The sequence below is a fragment of the Microtus pennsylvanicus genome, chromosome 6 (assembly GCF_037038515.1).
Source record: "Microtus pennsylvanicus isolate mMicPen1 chromosome 6, mMicPen1.hap1, whole genome shotgun sequence".
In the NCBI taxonomy this organism is placed as follows: domain Eukaryota; kingdom Metazoa; phylum Chordata; class Mammalia; order Rodentia; family Cricetidae; genus Microtus; species Microtus pennsylvanicus.
The window spans coordinates 13,865,932-13,889,119 of NC_134584.1; the positions used below are offsets into that span (position 1 = coordinate 13,865,932).

General features: G+C 46.8%; 1 protein-coding gene across 4 annotated transcripts in view; it reads left to right on the forward strand.

Moving 5' to 3' along the window:
* Window positions 1–6,149, forward strand: part of Trio (trio Rho guanine nucleotide exchange factor) — a 289,908-nt gene extending 283,759 nt beyond the window's left edge. For all 4 annotated transcript variants that reach the window (XM_075975801.1, XM_075975802.1, XM_075975803.1 and 1 more), the window contains exons 55-57: window positions 1,072–1,272; window positions 3,262–3,400; window positions 3,834–6,149. In XM_075975801.1, the coding sequence (XP_075831916.1) occupies window positions 1,072–1,272; window positions 3,262–3,400; window positions 3,834–4,382 (889 nt within the window). In that variant the 3' untranslated portion in view covers window positions 4,383–6,149. The remainder of the gene's footprint in view (window positions 1–1,071; window positions 1,273–3,261; window positions 3,401–3,833) is intronic.
* Window positions 6,150–23,188: the final 17,039 nt, after the last annotated feature.

Below are 23,188 nucleotides of genomic sequence, written 5' to 3' on the forward strand. Positions count from 1 at the left end.
GCCTTCTGAACTACACAGCACCCGCCCGCCTGTAGTCATTGTGTCCCCAGGCAGAAGAGGAGCAGAGAAGACTACTGAGTCAAGTTGGGAGAGCTTTCCCATGCAGTTGTCAGCAGCCTTCTACATTCTGTTGGCCACTCTGGGTCACATGGCTCCTGTGGTATATATCCATTTACATATCACTGACCAGAAAGTCTCACCCACCCATCCCCCGTCTTAACAGTAATGATGTGCCAGCCCTCACAACACTGCAGAGTGACTGCAGGCATTTTGTTCATCTTTCCCGGGCTCACCCTGTCGGCACACCCACACCTCGCTCAAGTCTCAGTCCGGAAATGGATGTAGGACTTTTTCTTACATGGACTCTCACCCTGTGCTTCCTCACATGGCAGTGGAGCATTCCAGAACAGAAGCAGAGCTTGCCCAAGCTCAGAAATCAGCAACTGTACTCTTTCTGTATTCTACAGTTAGGGCAGCCACCCACTGACCGTCCACTTCCTATGGGAGGAGTGTCAGATGTAACTTACCCCGTAGCCTGCCCTGCCTCTGCCACACATTCATCCATTTCCCTGGGTGAGCACAGTGTGCTGACCCTGAGAGCAAAGTCATCTTAATCACACAGCATCGAGGTGCCGCTCGGGCTCTGGGTGTGCACTGGGACGCAGTACCAGAGACCCGACCCTCAGTTGAAGGGACAACTTGCCTACACTGCAAGTAAGCTTAAGCCAAAAGGACAAAAAGACCCTTCCCTCAAGAGTGGGGAGGACATTATTTGGCTCCTATGGGCACTTACGTTAGCCTCCGAATGGTGATGTTGTCCAGGAGGACAAAGGTAGAAGCTGCATGGTGAGGCCAAGGCTCCTGTGAGCTGTCCTAGTCACATATTCGGTGGTCAGGAAGCCCCGGGCCTGCTCAGTCCCAGCATGGGGAGGGAGGGATGGCAGCCAAGTAGCTGACTCAACAGCACGTTCCTTCCCCACATAGCCCAGCAAAGTAAGGTCTGCGCGTAGGTGTCAAGTCACCATCTCACAGCGGTGTCCCTATGTCCTTTCTCCCTGACCAATCTTACAGGGGCAGATTTGCTGTGGTTAAGAAATGCGACCAGAAGGGAACCAAACGAGCAGTGGCCGCGAAGTTCGTGAACAAGAAGTTGATGAAGCGTGACCAGGTCACCCATGAGCTTAGCATCCTGCAGAACCTCCAGCACCCCCTCCTCGTGGGTCTTCTTGACACCTTCGAGACCCCTACCAGTTATATCCTGGTTTTGGAAATGTGCGTACCCCCCTCCTCTTCCTTACCTCAGCTCCCGACACTTGCTGATCCTGTTTGTTCTCTGAGAAAACAGACTCTGGTTTTAGGATTCATAACAATCTACACAGATTTGTTATCAGAGGCTGCCATGTTAGAGCCTCTACTCATGGCCAAATCATCTGAGTGCTGGGAATTGGACCTGGGTCCACTGCAGGATTAATCAGTGCTCTTGACTGCTGAGCCATCTCTCCAGACACCTCCTCGGTGGCCTAGCCACTGGAGAGCTGTCATGAGCTAAAATGATGCACTGTGTGTGGAAAATCAAGCCCAGTGCTGGCCTGGAAGCCCCCATGCCCGGGAGGCTCTCTGGTAATCTTGATGGCCAGTAGCTCCTGCCTGCCTTCCACAGGGATTCTGAACAGGAAAAATCATACAGGTCTTCGTCAGAATCCCCACAGCCTTCGTCTGAAGCTGCAGCTCTTTCTAGCTCTAGCTTTGCTTGGGTGGGGTGAGGATGTTGAAGGGAGTGTGTTTCTTTTTTAGTACAAAGCTGTACCTGGGGCCTCACATGTGCCTGGCAAGGAGTGGATCACTCACCTATACCCCCAGCTCTCTGGCTCTTAGTTCTTTTACTGGAAAGTTACATGTTATATTACTTGGCTACTTTTCTATTGCCATGACAAAATGCCGTGACCAAGGGAATTTATACCAAAAAAAAAAAAAAGCAAAAAGCATTTAATTTGGGGGTTCACCATTCCATAGGGTTAGAGTTCATGACCATCATGACTAGAAGCATGGCAGCAGGTGGGCATATTGCTAAAGCAGTAGCTGAGAGCTAACATGAAATTCACAAGCACAAGGAAGAGAAAGCAAGCTAAAGCCCACCCTTAGTGACACACCTCCAACAGGGCCACATCTCCTAATTCTTCCCAAAAGGTTCCACCTCCTGGAGACCAAGCATTCAAAGGTATGAGCGTATGGAAGGCATTGTCATGTAACCAGCACAGTGCAGCCTCGTCAGACGTTAACAGAGTTGATTACCCTAAGAATGCCATGATTCCCCACTAATGACCACTCCTTGATAGACAGGTGGTTGGTCTCCTCTAGACTTACGTTTTGAAAGCAGCCAGCGTTCAGACCAGCCTCCATCCAATAGTGGCTGTTCACGAGCCAAGGAACCTCAGGAAGGTTTTCTGCCTTCTCTGCCTCTGTCTTCTCTAAAGTCGGGCAGTGGAGCCCCCTTCTCGGGTATTTGATGGAGGTGGGTGTTGTATCTTATCTGTTGCTTTCATTGGTCAAGTAATAAAGAAAACTGCTTGGCTCTCTGATAGGGTAGAATTTAGATAGGCGGAGTAAACAGAACAGAATGCTGGGAGAAAGAAGCTGAGTCAGTCAGTTGCCATGATTCTCCTGCTCCAGACAGACGCAGGTTAATATCTTTCCTGGCAAGCCAACTCGCGGTGCTACACAAAATATTAGAAATGAGTTAGATCAATATGTAAGAGCTAGCCAATAAGAGGCTGGAACTAATGGGCCAAGCAATGTTTAAAAGAATACAGTTTCCGTGTAATTATTTCTGGACATAAGCTAGCTATGCGGGCAGCCTGGTGCAGGGAACGTAGCCTGCCGCTCCTCACTACAGATATTGAAGGATGAGTGAGTAGATGCTGCCAAACTTTTGATGGAGAACTTTGTATCATTAAACATAGTTCAGATTAGGGTAACTTTGACTAAGCATCCATATAGCATGTAGCTTTTTATCATCCCATCTTCACGTGTAAGAGAGCCTATGCCCAGGGAGGTGAGTGACCCCAGCCTTCTTGCAGCAGCAGTTTACATCCAAATGTCTACTGTGCATAGATACTGCCCAGCATTGCCATAGCAACACCCAGCAAGGCTGCATCTTTGACTGGATCTTTTTTTCCTCCTTGTACCATGCCATCTGGTGGGTTCATTTCTCCCTCAAATGGTCTGAGTTGAAAGGTGATAAGTGTCCTCCTTCCCCTGCAGGGCTGACCAGGGTCGCCTCCTGGATTGCGTGGTACGATGGGGAAACCTCACCGAAGGGAAGGTCAGAGGGCACCTGGGGGAAGTTCTGGAAGCCGTCCGATACCTTCACAACTGCAGGATAGCGCACCTGGACCTAAAGGTTGGCAGGCCGGGGGCTGGGCAAGGGCAGGTTCACCCGGCCAGATAGGCCATGCGAGATGCAAGAGCCCCTCTTCCTGCCTGAGTCTGGAGGCATACAGGAAGAGGCTGGCAGCGGAGCAGATTCCTTGTCTTTCCCAGAGTTGCCTTCAGTCTGGGAGGGCCTAGTACTGAAGCATGTTAGGTCAGGAGACATATAAGAAGTTCCTGTCAGTGCTGCCAAGTTGGCACAGAATCTACCCAGTTGAGGGTGCCTGGGGGAGAAGACAGTACCCTGCAGCTGAGAGCTGCTCCCAGCTGAGCAGAGTGACCTAGAGAGCTTCCTCGGATGGCACTCGCCTGGCTCCCACCTTGCCATAGGATCCTGAACAGTGGTCAGACTGAGCATGAGCTAGGGATGTCTGCCAATGACGGTGTCTCCTCCTCTGTTTCAGCCTGAGAATATTTTGGTGGATGAGAGTCTGGCCAAGCCAACCATTAAACTGACTGACTTTGGAGATGCTGTCCAGCTCAACACCACCTACTATATCCACCAGTTGCTGGGGAACCCTGAGTTTGCAGCCCCAGAAATCATTCTTGGGAACCCTGTCTCCCTGACCTCGGACACATGGAGTGTTGGAGTGCTCACCTACGTGCTGCTCAGCGGCGTATCCCCCTTCCTGGATGACAGCGTGGAAGAGACCTGCCTGAACATTTGCCGGCTGGACTTCAGCTTCCCGGAGGACTACTTTAAAGGAGTTAGCCAGAAGGCCAAGGAGTTCGTGTGCTTCCTCCTGCAGGAGGACCCGGCCAAGCGTCCCTCGGCTGCACTGGCCCTGCAGGAGCAGTGGCTACAGGCAGGAAATGGCAGCGGCAAAGGCACGGGCGTCCTCGACACGTCCAGACTGACCTCCTTCATTGAGCGGCGCAAACACCAGAATGATGTTCGACCTATTCGTAGCATTAAAAACTTCTTACAGAGCAGGCTTCTGCCTAGAGTTTGACCTATCTTGAAGTTCTTTCTCATTCTCTTTCACCTGCCAATCAGCTGTTAATTTGAATTTTGAAGAGGAAACCAAACCAAACTAAATGACCGGCTGCCTGCTGTTCATCGTGTGAGATTGCATTCCAAGTGAGCTGTGCCCAGCAGCACTTGGGCTCAGAGCTGCAAGCTGCGCTGGGGTGGAGGACCTTCAGTTACCCTCTGCAACGGCAGAGATCGCATCGCTGTATCACAGTATTTTATTCAGGTTTCTGCAAAAAAATAAAAAGATACTTTTTTAAATGAACATGGATAGAATTTTGCAAATTTAGCATTTTCAAGATTGATTCAAGGAAATCCATGCCTATGTTCAAACCACTGGTGTTACACAAAACAAAGATACTGTGTATTTCTGGGAAAGACTCGCCAGGTGGCAGCCACTCCCATGGCCCCAGCCAGCGCTTGGCATCCACCTGGCACTGAGCTTTGCCAGGCACCTCATCTGCGTGCGTCTTGCCAAGCACCAGACTTGGCTTCTGAAACGTACGTTCAACCTCAGTCTTTTGCATAAAACAGAATGAATGGTTTTGCTCTGATGAAACGTAGGCCTTACTTGTACATAAGATTCTCCCTGCCTTCCGTCTGTCATTTCCCCCACCCCGCCCCTCCCACCCACCGCCTGGGCCTTCCTGGGGGGGATCTGAGGGGGTCTGCCCATCCAATGAAGACTTTGGGCTGAGTCCAGCCCCACTGCCCCCCTCCCCAACCCCACCCCAAGCCGTCAATCAGATTGTTGACCGGTATACAGTCAGATGAAAATACTGTAAATGCACTCATTGGGTTGGGTTTTTTTTTTTGGTTTTATTTCATATCATGTGCAATGTTGTGGCTTTAACATTTTCTGCAACTATTTATGAAGACTTCTGTTGTACCTGTAATAAATATATAGAAAAAGCACATACTTCGCAAGTGAGCTTTATGGTTGTGTGTGTGTTGGGGGTGGGTCGTAGCCCTGTGCCATCAGTTCAAGGACACTTAACTCTTCATGAAATTTGTCAGTTTTGAGGACTGTAAAAAGTGATTTCATACTCTGAATATAAAACTGGATAATAGGGTAATGTTTTAAATTTTATTATGCTATTATTCAGAATGCCAAAGTATTATTTTTTTCTCCCAAAATCAGTCTGAACATTTACTACTTTTTAGACTTTTTGACATTCAACTTTCTGTATAGTAATTGGCTGGATTTTCAGCTTTTGGTGAGAAAGCCAGTGAAGTACTGGCCGCCCCGAGGCTGGTACCCGCGCCCGAGTCACTGTGGCAGAGCTGGCGCTGGCCTGGGAAGTCCTTCAACACAAGAAGTTGGGTTTCTGGCACGCTTGAATTTTTTCTGGATATCTTTTTATCTTCATTGTGTGAAATACACTAAAAAAAGAGACCAGCTTGCTTCCCAAGCCAGCCAGACATCTGGGTCTTGAGCCATAAACTGGCATAATTAAGCTTTGCAGTTTCCAATGTATTTTATTTATTCCTTTGTTGGGGTTTTTGTTTATTTCTTGTAAAATTGTACAGAAACTTTTTAAGAGAAATTGGATTCAGAAACTGGATATGTAACCTCATAGCTTTTATTTGTGTACTGTTTCTTTCATTATTTCAGTTAATATTTTTACATTATTTTTTGCATGTATATTTCTTTGTACAGAGACCTTACATGTTTACACATTATGATGTGATGTAAATATTTTATTTTGCCATCAGTTATTTTAAAAAATTAAACATATTTGCCTGATTTTGGTGTTAGGCTTTTTATTGAAATTAATCACTGCTGCTAAATCAGAGAGGTCCCTGAGAGAGATGTGGGGGGGAGTGCCCTTGGGGGGCAGATTATCGTGGACTGAGGATGAGCATGTCGGGGCTTGCGGTGCAGTCAGACACAGACACGCTGCCTGTGTGTCACCAGCATATACTGGCTGTCATTTGAAACAGGGCCCTAGCTCATGCCAATGCACCCTCGTTTTCCTAGTACCCTGATTTCCTGATGAAGGGAGTTGTTTCATTCTTGCCTATTCCCCCTTTGCTGGCAGCAGGTCCCCTTTTCTGTCGCCGATATGACCTCTTGGTTCTTTTTGTGTTTTCTTAGGAGATGGCAACTTGTGCTCATGTGATGCCTGAGAGACACAAGGGTGAAAGACCCTTGAGAAGACTGGTTTGCCATTCTGTCAGGATAGTTTTCCCTTCTCTGGGATATCTAGATGCTTGCCAGTCTTCACCTTACAGATTATAAATCTTTTAAACCTACAGGCGCTCTTTTATCTGCGGTGCGGTGGGCAGAATCACAGGATTTTGGCAGAATCCATTATGATACCCTCTTGTAGCAAGTGTTCATTTAAAAGGCATAAGGTCATCTTCAAACACCAGAAGGAAAGATGCAACTTGGGTGAGCATATATTTGAAACCTCATAGCGGAGATGGAAATAACTTTTGAAGCCAGTAAAATTCTTCCCACATTTATCTATATAAATAGGCCTATGGTTTATAGTATGTAAATACTAAGTTTATATTATATGTAATAATCACTAAGCTATTTAGCAGTTATGTATTTACATATGAAATCTTTACACAAAATACTATTCCCCCAGAAAACAATCCCTCCCTTCCAGCAGATCTCTGAGTTCCCTCTCCCGTAGATAAATTCGCCCTGAAATTTCATAGTTTTCAAAAATAAAGTTTTTTAAATTATTATTTTTTTTTGGCTTTAGGTCATTCTGACTTGTGTGCAGTGATGTTATGCACCCTTACTTCGGTGGTAATGTCTTGAATGCTAACACACTTTTGTCTCATTTTGCCTCATGATGTGGTCCCCTCCTGTTACCCTTTGATGGCCACGTCTGTCCTCCTGGCAAGCTACATCAGCTCATGGGGTTCTCATTAATAAGGTGAGAGGTGTACCTATTCCTCTCTGAGAGGTTTGGGTCCTCCCCCCCCCACACACACACACACAGGAAAGGCAGGGCTACAAAGAGAATTACGTCAATGCTTCATTAAGTGTTTAGTAGAATTTTCCAGCAAGTTCAAATGGGCCTAGAGAATTGTGTGTGTGGTTTTCAATTATAGTGACAAATTCCTTCATCAGTGTAATGGTATTCAAATTACTTGTTTATCATTCCCTGAATCGCAATCAACTTGTATTGTTTAAGAAGAATTGATCATGCTGTGTCTAATTATTCAATCGAGAGAAGAGTGCTAATACTTCCCACTATAATTATGGGTTTGTCTGTTTCCTTTTCATTTCTCCCAGCTCTTGTTCTGCATAGCTTGCAGACTTGTTTAATATCTATATACTCAAAACTTCATGATCAGTTTTTTTAAGCACTTGGCAATATCCCATTCTGTCTCTAGTGATTTTCTTCACACTGGTGTGTACCATTGGATATTAATGTAATCCATCTTTATTTTTTCTCTAACGTATGTTATTGTGCCATGTCATTTTCTATCTTTCCATCCACACTATATATAGAAGTTTCTTATGGTCAGCATTTAATTGGGCCATGTTTTGTAATCCTCTCCACTCATCTTTTTATTATTTTTATTCTATTTTCTGCGTATGGATGTTTTGTTTGCATATAGTCTATGCGCTGTGTGGTGCATGCAGTGCCTCTGAAAGCCAGAAGAGGGTGCTGAGTCCTCAGAGTTACAGATGGTTGTGAGCCACTGTGTGGATGCTGGGAATTGAACCCAGGTCCCCTGGATAAGCACCAGTGCTCTTATCCACTCAGCAATTGCTGCAGCCCCTTTATTTATCTTTTTAAATTGAGGTTATTTAGATCATTTATATTTAATGTAATTATTGGCAGGCTAGCACTTAAATTTACCACTTTAGTTTTTGGTCTTTCTGATCCCCGTTTTTCTTTTTTGCCCACCTTCCTGGGGATTCTAGCCCACAGCCTCACACTCTCTGTAAGCCTCCCACAAACCAATTCAGATGTCGCAAGAGCCATGTGTTCAGGATGGCCCAGCTCTTCAGTACCACAGTTTCTTTCCTCATTTCTTTGAAGAAACCACCTGAGGAAAAGCAGCCTAAGGGAGAAAGGTTTGCATTGTGGGTTAAGATTGCAGTATGGAGGCATGGTGCCAGGAGCATGAGCCGGCTCATCACGTTGTCACCTCGGTCACGAAGCAGAGAGAGATGAACGCTAGTGCTCAGCTCACTTTTTCTCCTTTTGTTTTCTTAAGCGCAGATCCCCAGCCTGTGGGATGGTATGTTGTGTGAAGTTTTGTTTGTGCTCTGACAAATAAAGTTTGCCTGGAGATGCGGGCGGAGCTAGCCACTAGTGAGCCATAGAAGCCAGGCAGTGGTGGCTCATGCCTTTAATCCCAGCACTGGGGAAGTGGAGACAAACTGATAAATGGGGCGGAGACGGGATCTCAGCTTTTCAGACTGAGGAACGAGGGGTAGGAAGCTACTGGAGGCGGCTCCTGGCTATTGATTTTCCAGGTTTCTACCCTGATATCTGCCACCTGGTTTTTATTGATCACACTAATTGGAGTTACGTTTCAGTGGTACCGCTAGGGGTGGGTCTTGCCCTCCCAGTTAAACCTCTGGAAACACAAGCATAATCAGAAGTGTGTCCCCTGGGTGATTCCAAATCCAGTCCAGTTGACAATGAAAATTAGCATCAACCCTTCTTCCCTGCAGCGAGACCTCTCAAAGTGGTGGTTGCTTTGAATAATCTTTTTCACGTTCCATTTCAACGGCCAAACATGGTTTAAAATCTAAAGAAGAAAAAGAAAATGTAATTATAGATGTTTTTATTCTTTCCCTTGTCCTTACTTAATGCCCAAGTTTCTTCCCATATCTTTTTTACTTAGAGAATGCATGTCGTCTGTCAGTTAGGGTCACTCTGATGACAATAGCTTTTCCTTCGTGGAGGAACACCTTTACCATCCCTCCATCCTTAGAACATTTTTGCTCAATGCAACTTTCTAGGTTGACAATTCTTTTCCTTTCACTCTTGAGAAATACCATGCCACTTCCTCTAGGTCCCCACAGTGTCTGGTGAGAACTTTGAAGTCAGTTGGTTTTTTTGTTTATTGTGTTTTTGTTGTTCTGTTTTTTTTTTCTGTTTCCTACAATATTGTTAAGCACATCCAAATTGAGTTTGTTATACTTATAAGTTCTAAAATTGTGTTTGATTTTCCTTATGATCTGTTTGCTTGGTGAGGTTTCCTATTCATTTTCCTCAGACACATTCAGGATGTTTTTGTGGAAGGATTTTCATTATGGCTGCCTTCTTATCAGAAAATCTAACATGCCTGTAATTTGTGTTGGTGTTAATTATTTGACTTTTTAACTCCACTTGAGATTCTCCTGTTGTAATTTTAATGGGAGGTCTTTGGGGGAATGGACTGTAAGAGTCTTACATACACCTTCTGATTTAACTGGCTTTCTCACCATGGAGACACCGCTTCTCCATGAAAGGGCAAAGGGCTCCTGGAGGAGGGGGAGGGTTGCTCTTGGACTCCAAGAGATGGTGCAAGTGATACCTGCACCAGGTCTCCTCAGTGCTGCACTATAATCAGAGAGGATGGAGAGTCTGACGTTGCTAGGCGACAGTGAAATGACTAGCTCCCCAGATAACCTTCCCTGGTACCCATAAGAAGGGCAGCAGTGGAACACAGCAAGAAATCTGCCAGGAATTTCCAACCCAAAGCAAACTGGTTTCAAAGAATTGTTTCTACCAGTTACCAGGCTCAGGAGCTGCTGACTCCTTCCCTGAGGTTCCTGCAATCACAAATACGGTATGCCTGGACATGGTCCAGGAAGGTCTTCCTGGGTGGCACTTGGACCATCCTTGATGAGCCAATCACAGAAGTACCCAATGTGCATGCACATCACTCTGTCAACTACAAAACTCAAGCAAAGAATTGAAGAGCCTTGTGTAGAAACCCCAGGGGTCTTCTGCAACTGCCGACTGCACCCCTATGCCAGCTGCATTTCCTGTCTGTGTAAGAGTTGCCCTTCACACCCAGTGGGAGCCCATCAAGGAACCTTGTTCCTTGCACTGTCTCCTTTGTGCTTCAGTACACCCCTGCCAAAAAAACAACAACAAAAAAAAAAATTTGGATGTTACTGCTACTCTCTTCACGTTTCCCATCTGGAAGTAAGCAAAAACTGATTAGCCTGCATGCTTGAACCTTGTAACACTGTGAGAGCATTGCAGTCAGCCATAGCTCTTGCCTGCCCAGGAATGAACTGCTCTGTCCCAGTCATTAGTGTGCTCAGGTCCCCTGGGATGACTAAAGAAACAGTGTGGAGCCAAGCATCCCTTAAGGGCCAGACCTTTGGCTCTGGAATGCCTAGGAGGGCCTAGTGGCCTGCAGGTGAGATAAGAAAAGGATTATGGGCTGTGAGGGTGTGTTATCTTGGATATAACTGGCCCCATAATCTCAGAGGGAGCGGCACTGTTAGGAGTTGTGGTTTGTCATAGTGCAGGAGCTGGGTCACTGTGAGGGAGGGCTTTGGGGTCTCCTATGCTCAGGATACTGCCCAGTCTGTCGGTTGACTTCCTGTTGCCTGCAAGATGTAGGATACTCAACTACTCCAGCACCATGTCTGCCTGTATGCAGCCATGTCCCGGTCATGCTGATAATGTTTTGAGCCTCTGAAACAGTAAACTAGCCACCTCAATTAAATGTTTCCTTTATAAGAATTGCCGTGGTCATGGTGTCTCTTCAAAAAGGTAAAAGCCCTCTCTAAGACAGAGATGTTGGCAGCTGCCTTTGCTTCTGTAAAACCTGCCGGCATGTGGCTATAGGAAAGGAATGGTCTTATTACCACGTAGCAGGAAAGTAAGAAACAGCTGAGGGAGTAAAACCGTTTTCCTGCCCCGCTGTGAAGTCCATGGATAGCTATGATACACACCTCTCTGATGTCCACTTCGAAGACCTCACCTTAGTTCCCGTCCGCACGGCATGTTGTATTGGCTCTAAGGCTGCTGTCCTGCTAGCAGTGAGAATGAATTCATTTAATGTAAAAATTTTATGGTGAAAAAGTGTATATTTAGAATTAGCCAGCTGGATTAAGTTTAGATGATCCCATTTTGTTGGCAATTTGAATTGAGTCTAAGTCTCTGATTTTCTCCTGGGTGGATTCAGACACCACGACGACACTAAGAGCTAGCGCCACCAAAATGAGCTGCTAATGTCAACAAGAGCTACGCCTCACCTAATCCCCGCCCCCCCTGCATCCAGCTGAGAATTCAGGCTGGTAACCCTAGTTACACTGCTATCCTCAAACACAGTCTTGGCATGGGATCCTAACCCGTGGCAGCAGGGCAGGGGAAAGCTGTGGCTCGGCATTTCTCTTCACTGGTTGCTGTGGGACCCGCTTTCTGCTGTGCTGTGTGGCTAGAGATGGGCAGCCACTCGGTTGCAGCCTGAAGGTTCACTTGTTGCCTTGCTAGGTTGCGCCTTCCTCACGCTATGACGAGGCACAGGTGTTTGTCCTGTCTTTTTGTCTCCACCTGTTGGCACTTCCAGGTTGCTGGCTACTTCAGTTCCAAGCATGAGCATTGGAGGCAAAAAGAAATCTCCAAGACCCAGGTCACTGGAAACTCTGCTCTCTTTCCACCTGACGGAAATCCTGTGCTCTATACCATACGCTGTCCAGGCTGGTTTGTGTAATTAGCGAGAGAGAGAGAGAAAGAGGATTTATGTCCTTCCAGAAGCTGGGATCAGTCTCTCTCTCTCTCTCTCTCTCTCTCTCTCTCTCTCTCTCTCTCTCTCTCTCTCTCTCTTTCAAGACATGGTTTCTCTGTGTAGCCCTGGATGTCCTGGAACTCACTTTGTAGACCAGGCTGACCTCGAACTCACAAAGATCTGCCTGCTTCTCCCTTCTGAGTGTTGGGATTAAAGGCATGCGCCACCACCTTCTGGCCAGCCCTTCTCTTGAAGCTTGGTAGCTTTAGTGTTCTGTGACATTAACCTCCTAAGATAGGTATGGAAACCATGCTTGGTTTTTGTTTCCAAAGCAGGACCCACACTGGTGAATGGCAGTACAGCCCTTTGCACATCTGCTCTCTGGTACTTTCCCAGGGACTTATATCTTATAGAAGTCTTACTTAACCGTTAGTACCTGGCACCTACTACTGTCTCACAATACCCGAAGTATGTACTCCACAGCTTATCAATGAGAGACAGGAAGTGAGAACGGGCCAGACCACCGAGCACCAAGGCTGGCTGGGCCGTGCTTAGGGAGGCTCCGTGCTTCTCCTCTTAAGAAGAACCTGGAGGGAGAAGAAGAGAATGGACTTTAAATTACTGCTAGAACAAAATTGCAGCAGATGGTTTCACAGAGGTGTGAGACAGTTGAACTGAAGAGCTGAGAAGGGCCTTCAGGGGAATCAGTCTCCAGAGACTGACTTCAGGCTGGAGCCAGGTATCGAGTCCTGGCAGTGCAGGGTTTGGTGCAGACAGCAGGACTCTCTGGATAGTGGACCCAACAGGGTTTGCGTCCTTGGCTTTCTTTCTCACACCGGCTGTTTCTCGTTGACATTCCAGAAATGTTACAGCAGTTATCTGGGGCTGGAGATGGCTCGGCAGTTAAGAGCACTGCCTGTTCTTCCAAAGGTCCTGAGTTCAGTGCCCAGCATCCACATGGTGGCTCACAACCATCATATATAGGCTGCCCCTGCATTTCCAGGGCATAAAAAGAAAAAGTTTACAGCAGTTATCTCCTGCTGTGTGGCTCTTTTGCCTGCAGCCCTGCTCAGGGCATCTGCCCAGGAGTGTCTTGCAGCCCAGTGAAGGGTAAGGTTTGTAACTTGAAGGCTCTTGGGAACGCTCAAGGATAGACTGTAGCAAATTGCTGTCAGCAGCAACAAGCAGAGAAAACAGACTCCCTGCTCTTCACGGGTCATGGTGGTATCCTAGGCCTTGAACCCCAGCCCTCGGGAGGCAGAGGCCGGTGGATCTCTGAGTTCAAGGCCATCCTGGGCTACAAGAACTAGTTCCAGGACAGGCTCCAAAGCTACAGAGAAACCCTGTCTCAACAAACAAACAAAAAACCACCACCAACAAAACAAAAATGGACCCCACCACCAGTTCCTTATGAGTCCGTTTACTCCTGTTAATGAGCTCAGACAGAAAGACTGAGGGCGCGAGCTATCAGGCAGGGGGGAGACTCACCTGGATGGTCTCTGGGGCATTGTCTAGGTTGCACTGGCAGGCCAGGGCGATGGTCTATTTTCCATATTGATTTTTAATTGCTTGCACCAAGAGAGAAAAGATGCAAAGTGTCTAGGTTTTTTTTTTTTCAAACATGAAAATCGCCTCGTAGTGCCAGCCCCTCCTAAACAACGGACTATCCTCAGAGCTCACCAAAGGTAAAAGGAAGTCACGGGGCCTTGATTTCCTGTTTCAGTTTTACCGCTGAAGAGGTTGTGTGTGTACCACAGAGAAGAGCACCAGAGGCACAGACCCCGCCTTCACTTGCCTACACTCTGGTCTGGCCTGCGTTCTTTGAGGCTTCTTCTGTGGGAGACAGGAAGTCACAGCCAGTCTCTGTGAGAATAGACAAGAATATGTCTGGTCCCTGTCACAGCCTGATCGAGGCTAGACACCTGTTTGAGCTTCAAGGCAATTTCTATGGTAAGAGGTTATGTCAGTTAATCAAACAACTAAGAAGCTCACTCTCATGCCCAACAGCTTCAGAATATTAAAGAGTAATAAAACCATAAAAGTAATAAACTAATAAGACCATAAAATTCACATCCTCACCCAGTAAAGTCTATGGTCTCCAGCCCCAACCATTGCCTTACAGACTTTACTAAAGACTTTACTAAAGGGAGGTAGAAACAGTGAAGCAATTGGAGGGAGGGGGCTAAGGAAATCAATCCCAAAGTCTTCCCTCCCTTGGCCCTCTTGTTGTGTGTGCCCTTGGCAAACTTAGCTGGAAGGCAAGAGAGCTCCTTGATAAAATTCCTTGGATTTGAACCTCTAAGACACAGAGAGGGCAGAGAGACCACCTGGGGAGCACCTGAGAAAGGGGTGAGAAGAGACGAATGTGTGCAAATGTACCACTTACTGACTGGGATGGCCAGAATCCAGAATGTTTCCTCTGGTGGAAAACTGATCTTCCTGAATCTGCCTCCCTTTCTTCAGGAAGTGTGGTTGGGACTGCGGTGGCCTTGGAACCTAAGGGAGAGGCCAGCGGCCTGACCTGACCATCTTCACCTAGCCTGTGAGGCATGCAAATGGAGCTTTCCCTAAGCAAAGAGAAACCTGCTCGGGTACAGCGAGGTGACAGATGGCCACATTCTGCCCTGGGTGGGACTGCAAGCATCCAGGAGGAAAGGGAGCTGCTGAGCAATTTCCCCGGGGAAGAGAGACCTGGATTTTGAGAAGGGCATGAAGAAAGTCCTGGTGATGAGGGATGCTCAGCCAGCACAACAGCAAAGGAATATATTGAACCCATAAGGGACAGAGGAAATACCCCGCCACCCCCCAAACAATACTTGCTGCTCTGCCCAGGATGGCCAGTCCCTAACAGACACACCTTAGTAAACCCAGCTCTGCCTAGAGAAAATGCTTTTTATTCTGTGTAGGGGGTGAATGATTGAGCCCCACAGTTAGAAGTGATGTTTTAGTATGAGCCTGCGTGTGAGTGGCCAAGCACCATAGCCAAGTAACTGATCAGATCTTTTCAGGGGAAGGCAGTTGGCTGTGTGCAGTGCATGAGCCAAGATCTGGGTGGGGACAAACAGGATCCATCCAAATTGTAGATGTTGAGAGTTTAACAGTGGGCTTTCGAAGTGTAGGCAGGGACTTCATGTGTTCTGGCCCCTCGTATAACAAGACTTTTATTGAAGGGAGGTAGAAACACTGATGCAAATTTATTGGAGGGAGGGGGCTAAGGAAATCAATCCCAAAGTCTTTCCTCCCTTGGTCCTCTTGTTGTGGGCCATTGGCAAACTTAGCCGGAAGGCATGAGATCTCCTTGATAAAAATTCCTTGGATTTGAACCTCTAAGACACAGAGAGGGCCAGAGAGGCCACCTGGGGGGCACCTGAGAAAGGGGTGAGAAGAGACGAATGTGTGCAAATGTACCACTTATTGGGACAGCCAGAATCCAGACTGCGGAGAGCAGTGAGCAGTGGTGTGGGCATGGAGCAGCAGGAAGTCTCGTTTTACGTGGGAATCCAAAGTGATTCAGCCTCTGTAGATCACAGTCTGAGCGCTTCCTACACAGCTAAGAAAGCACTTGCCAGAGTCCAGCAAACTCTCTCTTCAACACTTGCCCAGAGAAGAGGAAAGCATCCCCATGATGCGGGCAGCAGCTTTAATCCACATGAACATCTGTAACAGCTTTTCTCATAATTTCCCAAGTTTCAGTCAGTCAAGATGTCCTCCAGTAGATAGATAAACATGAGACAGAAGAAGGGACCCATCTCTCAAGGGGTCTGGAGCCAAAGACAAGTTCTTGAAGATCTTCCCTGTCCATGGCTTCTGTCTAGGTAGAGCAAGATGACCAACTGATGACAAATGAACAAACGTGAAATATCCACAGATAGAATATTACTCAGCATGGAAAAATAAATACTAAATGAGAGAGCTATGATGCTATAAGAGACATGGAAGAAATTTTAATACACATTCCTAACAGAATGGAGCTAATCTGAAATGGCTATGTACCATGAAATGTATGATACTGGAAAAGGCAAAGTTATAGAACCAGTTTTAAAAAAAAAAAGCAGTGCTTCAAGGATGAGGGGAGGGAGGGGCACAGAGCAGACATAGGATTCTGAGGGCTAGGAATGACATATGACAGGATTTTGAGGGCTATTATATGACATATGATACTATAATAACAAACTCATTTTATATCATACATATATCAAAAAGCATCACTCACCGTACATGCTGTACAGCACTCGCAGTAAATGCTGAAGTCACTTGCGGCTGTGGGTGATGCTGGCATGCCAGTGTAGGCTCACTGACTCTAACAAGGGGCAGGCTCTGAGACAGGATGTTGACAGGTTGTGCATGCAGGGGACACTGTTTGGTCAACATTCAGTACACCTGGCTCAATTTTACTATTAGCCTGAAACAATTTTTTTAAGTCTACTGTAAGGAATGGCTGCATGAAGCAACAGCTCCCAGAAATGCCAGGCAAAGGGAGAAATTGGCTATAATCCAAAGCCAAAGTCCCACGTGTTACTCGAGCTGAGGATGTCCAATGGAGTAGCAGGAGGGTTGAGGCTGGGGGAAGTACAGAGGGAGAAGAATATGCCCAAAATATATATTGTATTAAATTTCTAATTAAAAACAAAGTACAAAGGTATTTTTGAAAGATTAATGTATGAAGCAGTAAGCTGGTAGAGAAAAACTGGAAACCTGGGCCATATACAATGAACAGAGCATGTTGAGAAAAGCCCATGCTCCTAGGTGCCGCTTCAATTTATATAATGGGTCCTGAGGCCACTGACCCAGTGTTTCAGGGTGACTTCCTGCCACCATTCCCCTATGATGGTAATGGACTAAATTTCTGACAATGTAAGCCACCCAAATTAAATGTTTTTCCTTTGTAAGAGTTGCCTTGGTTATGGTGTCTCTTCACAGCAAGAAAACCCCTAAGACACTGCTTTAATATTTCCCCCTCAGCTAATCAGACCACTGTCTCTGAATTTCAGAGCAGATCCTGCCTCTGATAGATGAATTCAAGTACAAGCCACTTAACTCGTTGAACGTAAGCTTTTGTCTTTCTGCAGACGTGAGGAGTGAATGGGTAACCAGTGCTTTAGAGCTGGACATTCTTCCCTGGAGTTAAGACCGAGGTGTTCTACAGTGAGTGGAGAATCTGCTCAGTTCAGTTCAGCCCTGGGGCAAGGCTGATCTGGTGTGGGAAATCCTTCTGTATATGTGTTGCTTTCATTGGTTAATGAATAAAGAAGCTGGCTTGGCCTGGGATAGGGCAAAGTAGAGCTAGGCAGGGAAACCTAAACTGAATGCTGGGAGAAAGAAGGCAGAGTCGTAAGATGCCATGTAGCCACCAGAAGGGAAAGACACAAGCCACGAACTGGAACTTTGCCAGTAGGCCACAAGCCTCATGATAAAATATACAATAATAGAAATGGGTTAACCAAAGATAGAAGAGCTAGTTAGCAATATGCTTAAGTGATTGGCCAAGCAGTGATTTAAATAATATAGTTTATGTGTGATTATTTTCGGGAGTCTGTGTGGCCGGGGAAACGAACAAGCGGCCTCCTCCCAACACTGGTCATAGTCACTGCTGGGTGGAGTGAATCAGAACTTCCCTACGCATGATGAAACACAGTCTAAGAGATGGGCAGGTGCCACCAAACTTCTCACAGATGGAAATGAATTCTTGCTCTCTAATCTGAAGCTCCTTTTCTGCTAAGTTCTTATTGTCTCCATTCCTGGCTTGGATAGTGATAGTCATTCAACTTAAATGACAAGCAGCTCCCCTGGTAAATGACCAACTGTCAGCTGGAATTAATCCCAGAACAGCTTTGTTGCCCCCGAATGCCACTGGAAAACAAAGGGTAGTGGGAAGTATCTGCGGCACACAATGCCTGTCTGCGCTCTATGCACTACCATACAGTTCCCGAGCTTCAGGCAAGGGGCTGGAGGTTGAAATACACAAACACACACAGACAGAGATACAGACCTCTAGTCATTGGTAAGAAGCCCTTTATTCAAAATCATCACGGAGATATACCCAACAGTCAGGTGGGCCAACAGGTGAAAACCTTATCCTCTGATCCTCAAGGCAAGGCAGCACACGCTCGTGAAGCAGAGCTGGTAAACAACTTTGACACAGCTTTCAGTAACTCAAATCAGAAGGAAAGTAAAGATCTCTAGCAGGGAAGAGCAGCTGGAGGCCAGGACCCCAAATGGTCCCAACAAGTGCCAAAATACGTGCAGAACCCACCACAAGAGGATGGACTTGTCTATTTGAAATTATGAATCTTTTTTGTTATTAATAAATCCATACTTTTATGTTTTGTGGCATCTTCAAAATGATGACTGGCTCCATAGGAAATCATTTGCCGACATGTACTTTTTAAGCAAACACTTAAAAATGTTAGCTGAATTACAGTAGCAAGAGATAAACATAATGAAAACACAGCTACAAAACTCTATGTTAGTAGTATCTTTATTTAAATGGCTGATTTTCATAGTACTGAAAGGTGCTATTCGGGACACTGGTGGGGAAAATGTCATTAATGCACATATTCAGCGTGCATGCCCTGCATGCTACAATACCGACCTACCAGGCAAGAAGTCCACAGGAGCAATAGTGGTCTGGCGCTGGAGAAGGAGCCGAGAGCTAACACATATTGGACTTCGGACAACAGGACGTGATCTGAGACACTAGGTGTGGCTTGAGCACGTGTATGAGAGACCTCAAAGCCCACCCCCACAGTGACACACTTCCTCCAACAAGGCCATACTGACTCCAACAAAGCTACGCCCCCCAGTAGTGCCACTCCCTATGAGTCGATGGAGGCCAGTTACATTCAAACTACCACAAGCAGGAACTGATCAGCTCTCCTGGTAAGAAAAGGAGGCAATGTGGGCGGCTCCAAAGGGAGGTGGAAGGCTGGAGACACACACTTGTTCAGAAAGTGGTGTCGCTGCTATGTTTTCCTTCCAGGAACTCTATGGGCTGCTCCAGCTGGCACACGGATGATGGTTTGTGTGACTCCCAGTACTAGGCCAGTTCTCTGTGCCTCAGTGGCTCACATAAGCCCCATTTATCACTGATAGGACAGTGGCAGTGCTGGTGTTCAATACACTCTGACGTCTACCAAGGGGCACTCTAAACCTGAAGGAACACGGCTGTAGGATCAGAATACTACACCATGGGTCAGGCCATTAAAGCCCTCAGTTATATATGTGTGTGTATAGATCACACACACACATATATATGCACATATACATACATACCACACACACACACACACACACACACACACACACACACGTGCTCAGGACAGTATTATGGACCCGAAATACAGGAAAGGAGTTGAAATGTTACTTTGAAAATTGGAAAGTAATCCATCTGACTAGCTGAGCTCATGGAGTTGTGACATCTGTCCCCTAAGGACTGATAACACGTATTTTATCCCATGGAGTCTTATGGCAAGGTTAGCATCACCTTCATGCCCTTCCCATTTCCCTCACCACCTGCTCTGTCCACTCTTTCGCTGCTTAAAACGCGATCCCCAGCTCCTAAAGTCTGCCTCCTGGGGCCCCGCTTGTTTCCAGCTGGCTTATTCATCCTTTCCGGCCCAGTAGAGACCTGTGTGATGTCTTCAACCCAGGAGATGCTTGCAGAAACCCAGCAGTCAAGGGGAAAATCAGTGAACTACATGAGATCTACCATGGGCTGCCCCAAGACACATACACCAGTGGAGACAGAAGACAGTAAGGAGCCACACTCAAAGGGAAGCCATGCTAATGAGGTCTCTGAGTTACTTAGTGCACCTGCGGCCTAGTGTTTCTGTTCATGCAAGGTTACAGTGGACAAAGAAAGGAAACAATTTTCTCTGCTCAGGTGTGAAATTTCATGTGCACGTGGATGCTGGAAGACAGCCTTAGGTGTCATCCCCAGGAAGCTGCTCCGCCTCTCCTTTGACACAGCGCCCCCTAATAAGAGGTCTGGAGCTTGCTGGTTAGGTCAGGCTGACTAGCCAAGGACCCCAGCAAGCTTCTTGTCTCGGCCTCCGTGAGGCTCAGCTCTGGGATGAGAAGTTCTTGCCACCAAACCCAACATTTTTACAAGGGTTTTGGGTACAGAATTCGGGTTCTCATGCTTCTGAGTCAAACGCTCTGCTGCTTGGGCTATCTCCCTGGCCTCCATAAAACACATTTCAACCTGAAGCAAAAGGACCAAGAATCCAGAGTGCCAGGCTGCATCCCAGACATACTGGCTCAGAGTCTGAAGTTTAACAAGATTCCCAGGCTGTGTGTACACTCATTAAAGTCTGAGAAGGGCAGACTGAGTGGAAGGCGGACATCCATGTTTATACTGCTTTACCATCCCTTAGTCTAGCTCATAAGCGCCAAGGGTCAAGCCATTGTCATCAGAAACATAGACACAAATATGAAATCTTTCAACTTCACGGTGCCAAGTTTTACAGTGACCAAGACAAGAGTGGACAGTTAACTGTGGACACTAAGCAACCCCAGATGCACATCCTGAGACTGCTACCGGGGATTTTGGGAACGGGTTAGAAATAAGGTCAGAGTTTCGTGAGAGCGGCAGTGAGTCAGAACCACAAGGGCCTGTAGCTGCTTTCTCTTTGTATTTGTCCCCAGAAGTCCCATCTCTTTGAAGGAGGTAAACATGCCATGCTTTGTTAGGTTCAGTGGTAAACACGGCAGAACGCTTGTGCACGGAACATCAAACAATGTTCTCCATGAGGAAAGCATTTTTTAATCCACAGATTACAGCAGCAACTTGGAAGCAAACTGAGGCCTTTGGCCAGGGATAAGACTCTTGGAAAATCCATCTCTTAAATGTACAGCCAGCCAAGGCCTGGGCGGGAATAAGTAAGATGCCGGCCTGCTGGTCACCACGCCCCAAACACAGCTGCATCCATTCTTGATTGAATTGATAATTTAAAAGAAAAACCGCCGTGAAATCCCCAGCACATCATCAAATCAAGACATTATTTAATACTTAACAACGAATGCTTAATATCAAACTACTCATAATTTGTATTTTCTGAATCAATCCCTATTTTTAAGTAGGCTCGAACTAGAAATTTGAGCTTCACGTTCTTATTTGGGGAGAACTTCTACCAGTAGAGGGTGTAACTTGGTGAGGGATGTTCAGAGGACGTTAGCAGTTCAGACACAAGGATGTCAGTGGGGAATCAGGGCTCCAGCTGCAGCTGTGTGGCAGAGGACACGGCCAGCGTATGTGAAGCTCGGGTCTGTTCACAACGCCACTGAAGGGACTGGGCTTGGGGCGGGCAGCATCAGTGTGCTCGTTAGTGTCAACAGGTGCTTCCAAGGGAGGGGGTTGATAGGAGAAAAAGGGCAAATGACATCTGTTTGGGCTTCATATCAAAGTAACCAATTCCTTCCTGTTTGTCTGAGTCCTTTCTAGGTTTGGTTTGGTTTGGTTTGGTTTTGTGACCCTTTAAGCACGCGTGTGATGTGTGTGTGTACACACGTGTGCATATTCATGTAGGTGTGTACATGTGTGTATGCGTGCATTTGAGTGTGGATACCAGAGGTCACTGCTGAGTGTCTTCCTCTGCTGTTCTCTGCCTTAGCTTTTGAAATAAGAGTCATTCGACAAACCTGGAGCTCACTGATTCAGCTAGGAGACAGTGGGCTCCCGAGATCTGCCTATTTCTACAGTCTTAGTACTAGGAACACAGACACATACACTATGCCCAAATTTTACAAGGGTCCTGGGGATCTGCCTCAGGTTCTGAAAGTGTCTGATGAACACCGCCTTCGGGGTACATGTGGAGCATCTTTTCTGTTTCCTTTCTGTTGGAGGAGGGGGCCACTTGTTCTTTCCAGCCGCCCAGCTAGCTTACACCCCAAGTAATAAAACACTGCTTGGCCCATTATCTCTAGATTCTTATTGGCTAACTCTTATATTAATTTAACCCATTTCTATTAATCTGTATATTGCCATGTGGCAGTGGCTTACCGGCAAAGATTCGACATGTCTGACTTTGGTAGCTCCATGGCTTCTGAATCCACCCTTTTTTCTTCCAGCATTCAGTCCAGTCCTCTCCGCCTACCTAAGTTCTGCCCTATCGACAGGTCAAGGCAGTTTCTTTATTCATTAATGGTACATACAGAGGGGACTCCCACATCACCTTTCAGGAGATATGTTTATCTCCAAGGATTTATTTCCACAGCAGACACTTTCCTGGCTGAGCCATCTCCCCAGTCCCAACCTTCCCAGCTTTTAACATCCTGGGAAAGCTTTCCCTACAGGGTAAGCCTGGACAACCTGGTGCCCTCCTGATCTTGTGCTAGAGAAATGGGTGGCGGGCGTGCACAACAGCACTGAGCAGCAGTCCCTGGTCTGGGCCTGTAAGTCGGCCATGCTTAGCCAGCATTGTGTGAAGGACAGGCAGGGAGAAGCAAGGACAGTGCTGGGTGAGGCAGTCACCTCCAATATACAGGCCCCTAGCTCTGATGGACACTTTTCCTTAGGAATGGGGGTTTTTGAGACCCTCCTCTTTGGGAGTTTTCATAAAAACAACCTGGAAATATTTGCTGGTTTTGATGCATGCATTCAGTGGGATATGTGCATGCCGTCATTGGCTGAAGGTTTGTTCCTTTCTCCTCTTATCTCAATAACACCGGAAGGAAACCCAAAACATGCTCCACACGTACCCCGCAGATAGTACTCATCAGTTTAAGTCAAGAGCCATTTACTAAGGAATGGCCTGAGCTCACGCCCAACTTCTTAAGCTCCTGGCCTATGGTCCTTCCCAGTCTCGGCAAAGGCCACCCTGAGTGGGGTGAGTCACTGGCTCTCAGATGAGGGGAAGGGAAATGGGGACTTCAGATAACGAGCCTCAACAACAGGCAGAGACTAGAACCCGAGTCTCAGCATCAGGACCTGGGGATGACCTTGCCTGTGAAGCTCCAACCTGTCTGCCCTTCCAGGAGCCCCTCTCTGTCTCCACAGTAGTTCTTGTCCATAAAGTGTCTCCTTTTCTACTACATGATGGTGGCTCCCTCTCGGCTACACACATCTGTCTGCTCATTCCTGACTCCACCTCAGTCTCCTGGAGTCGCCTGCACTCAAGAGACAGTAGTGCT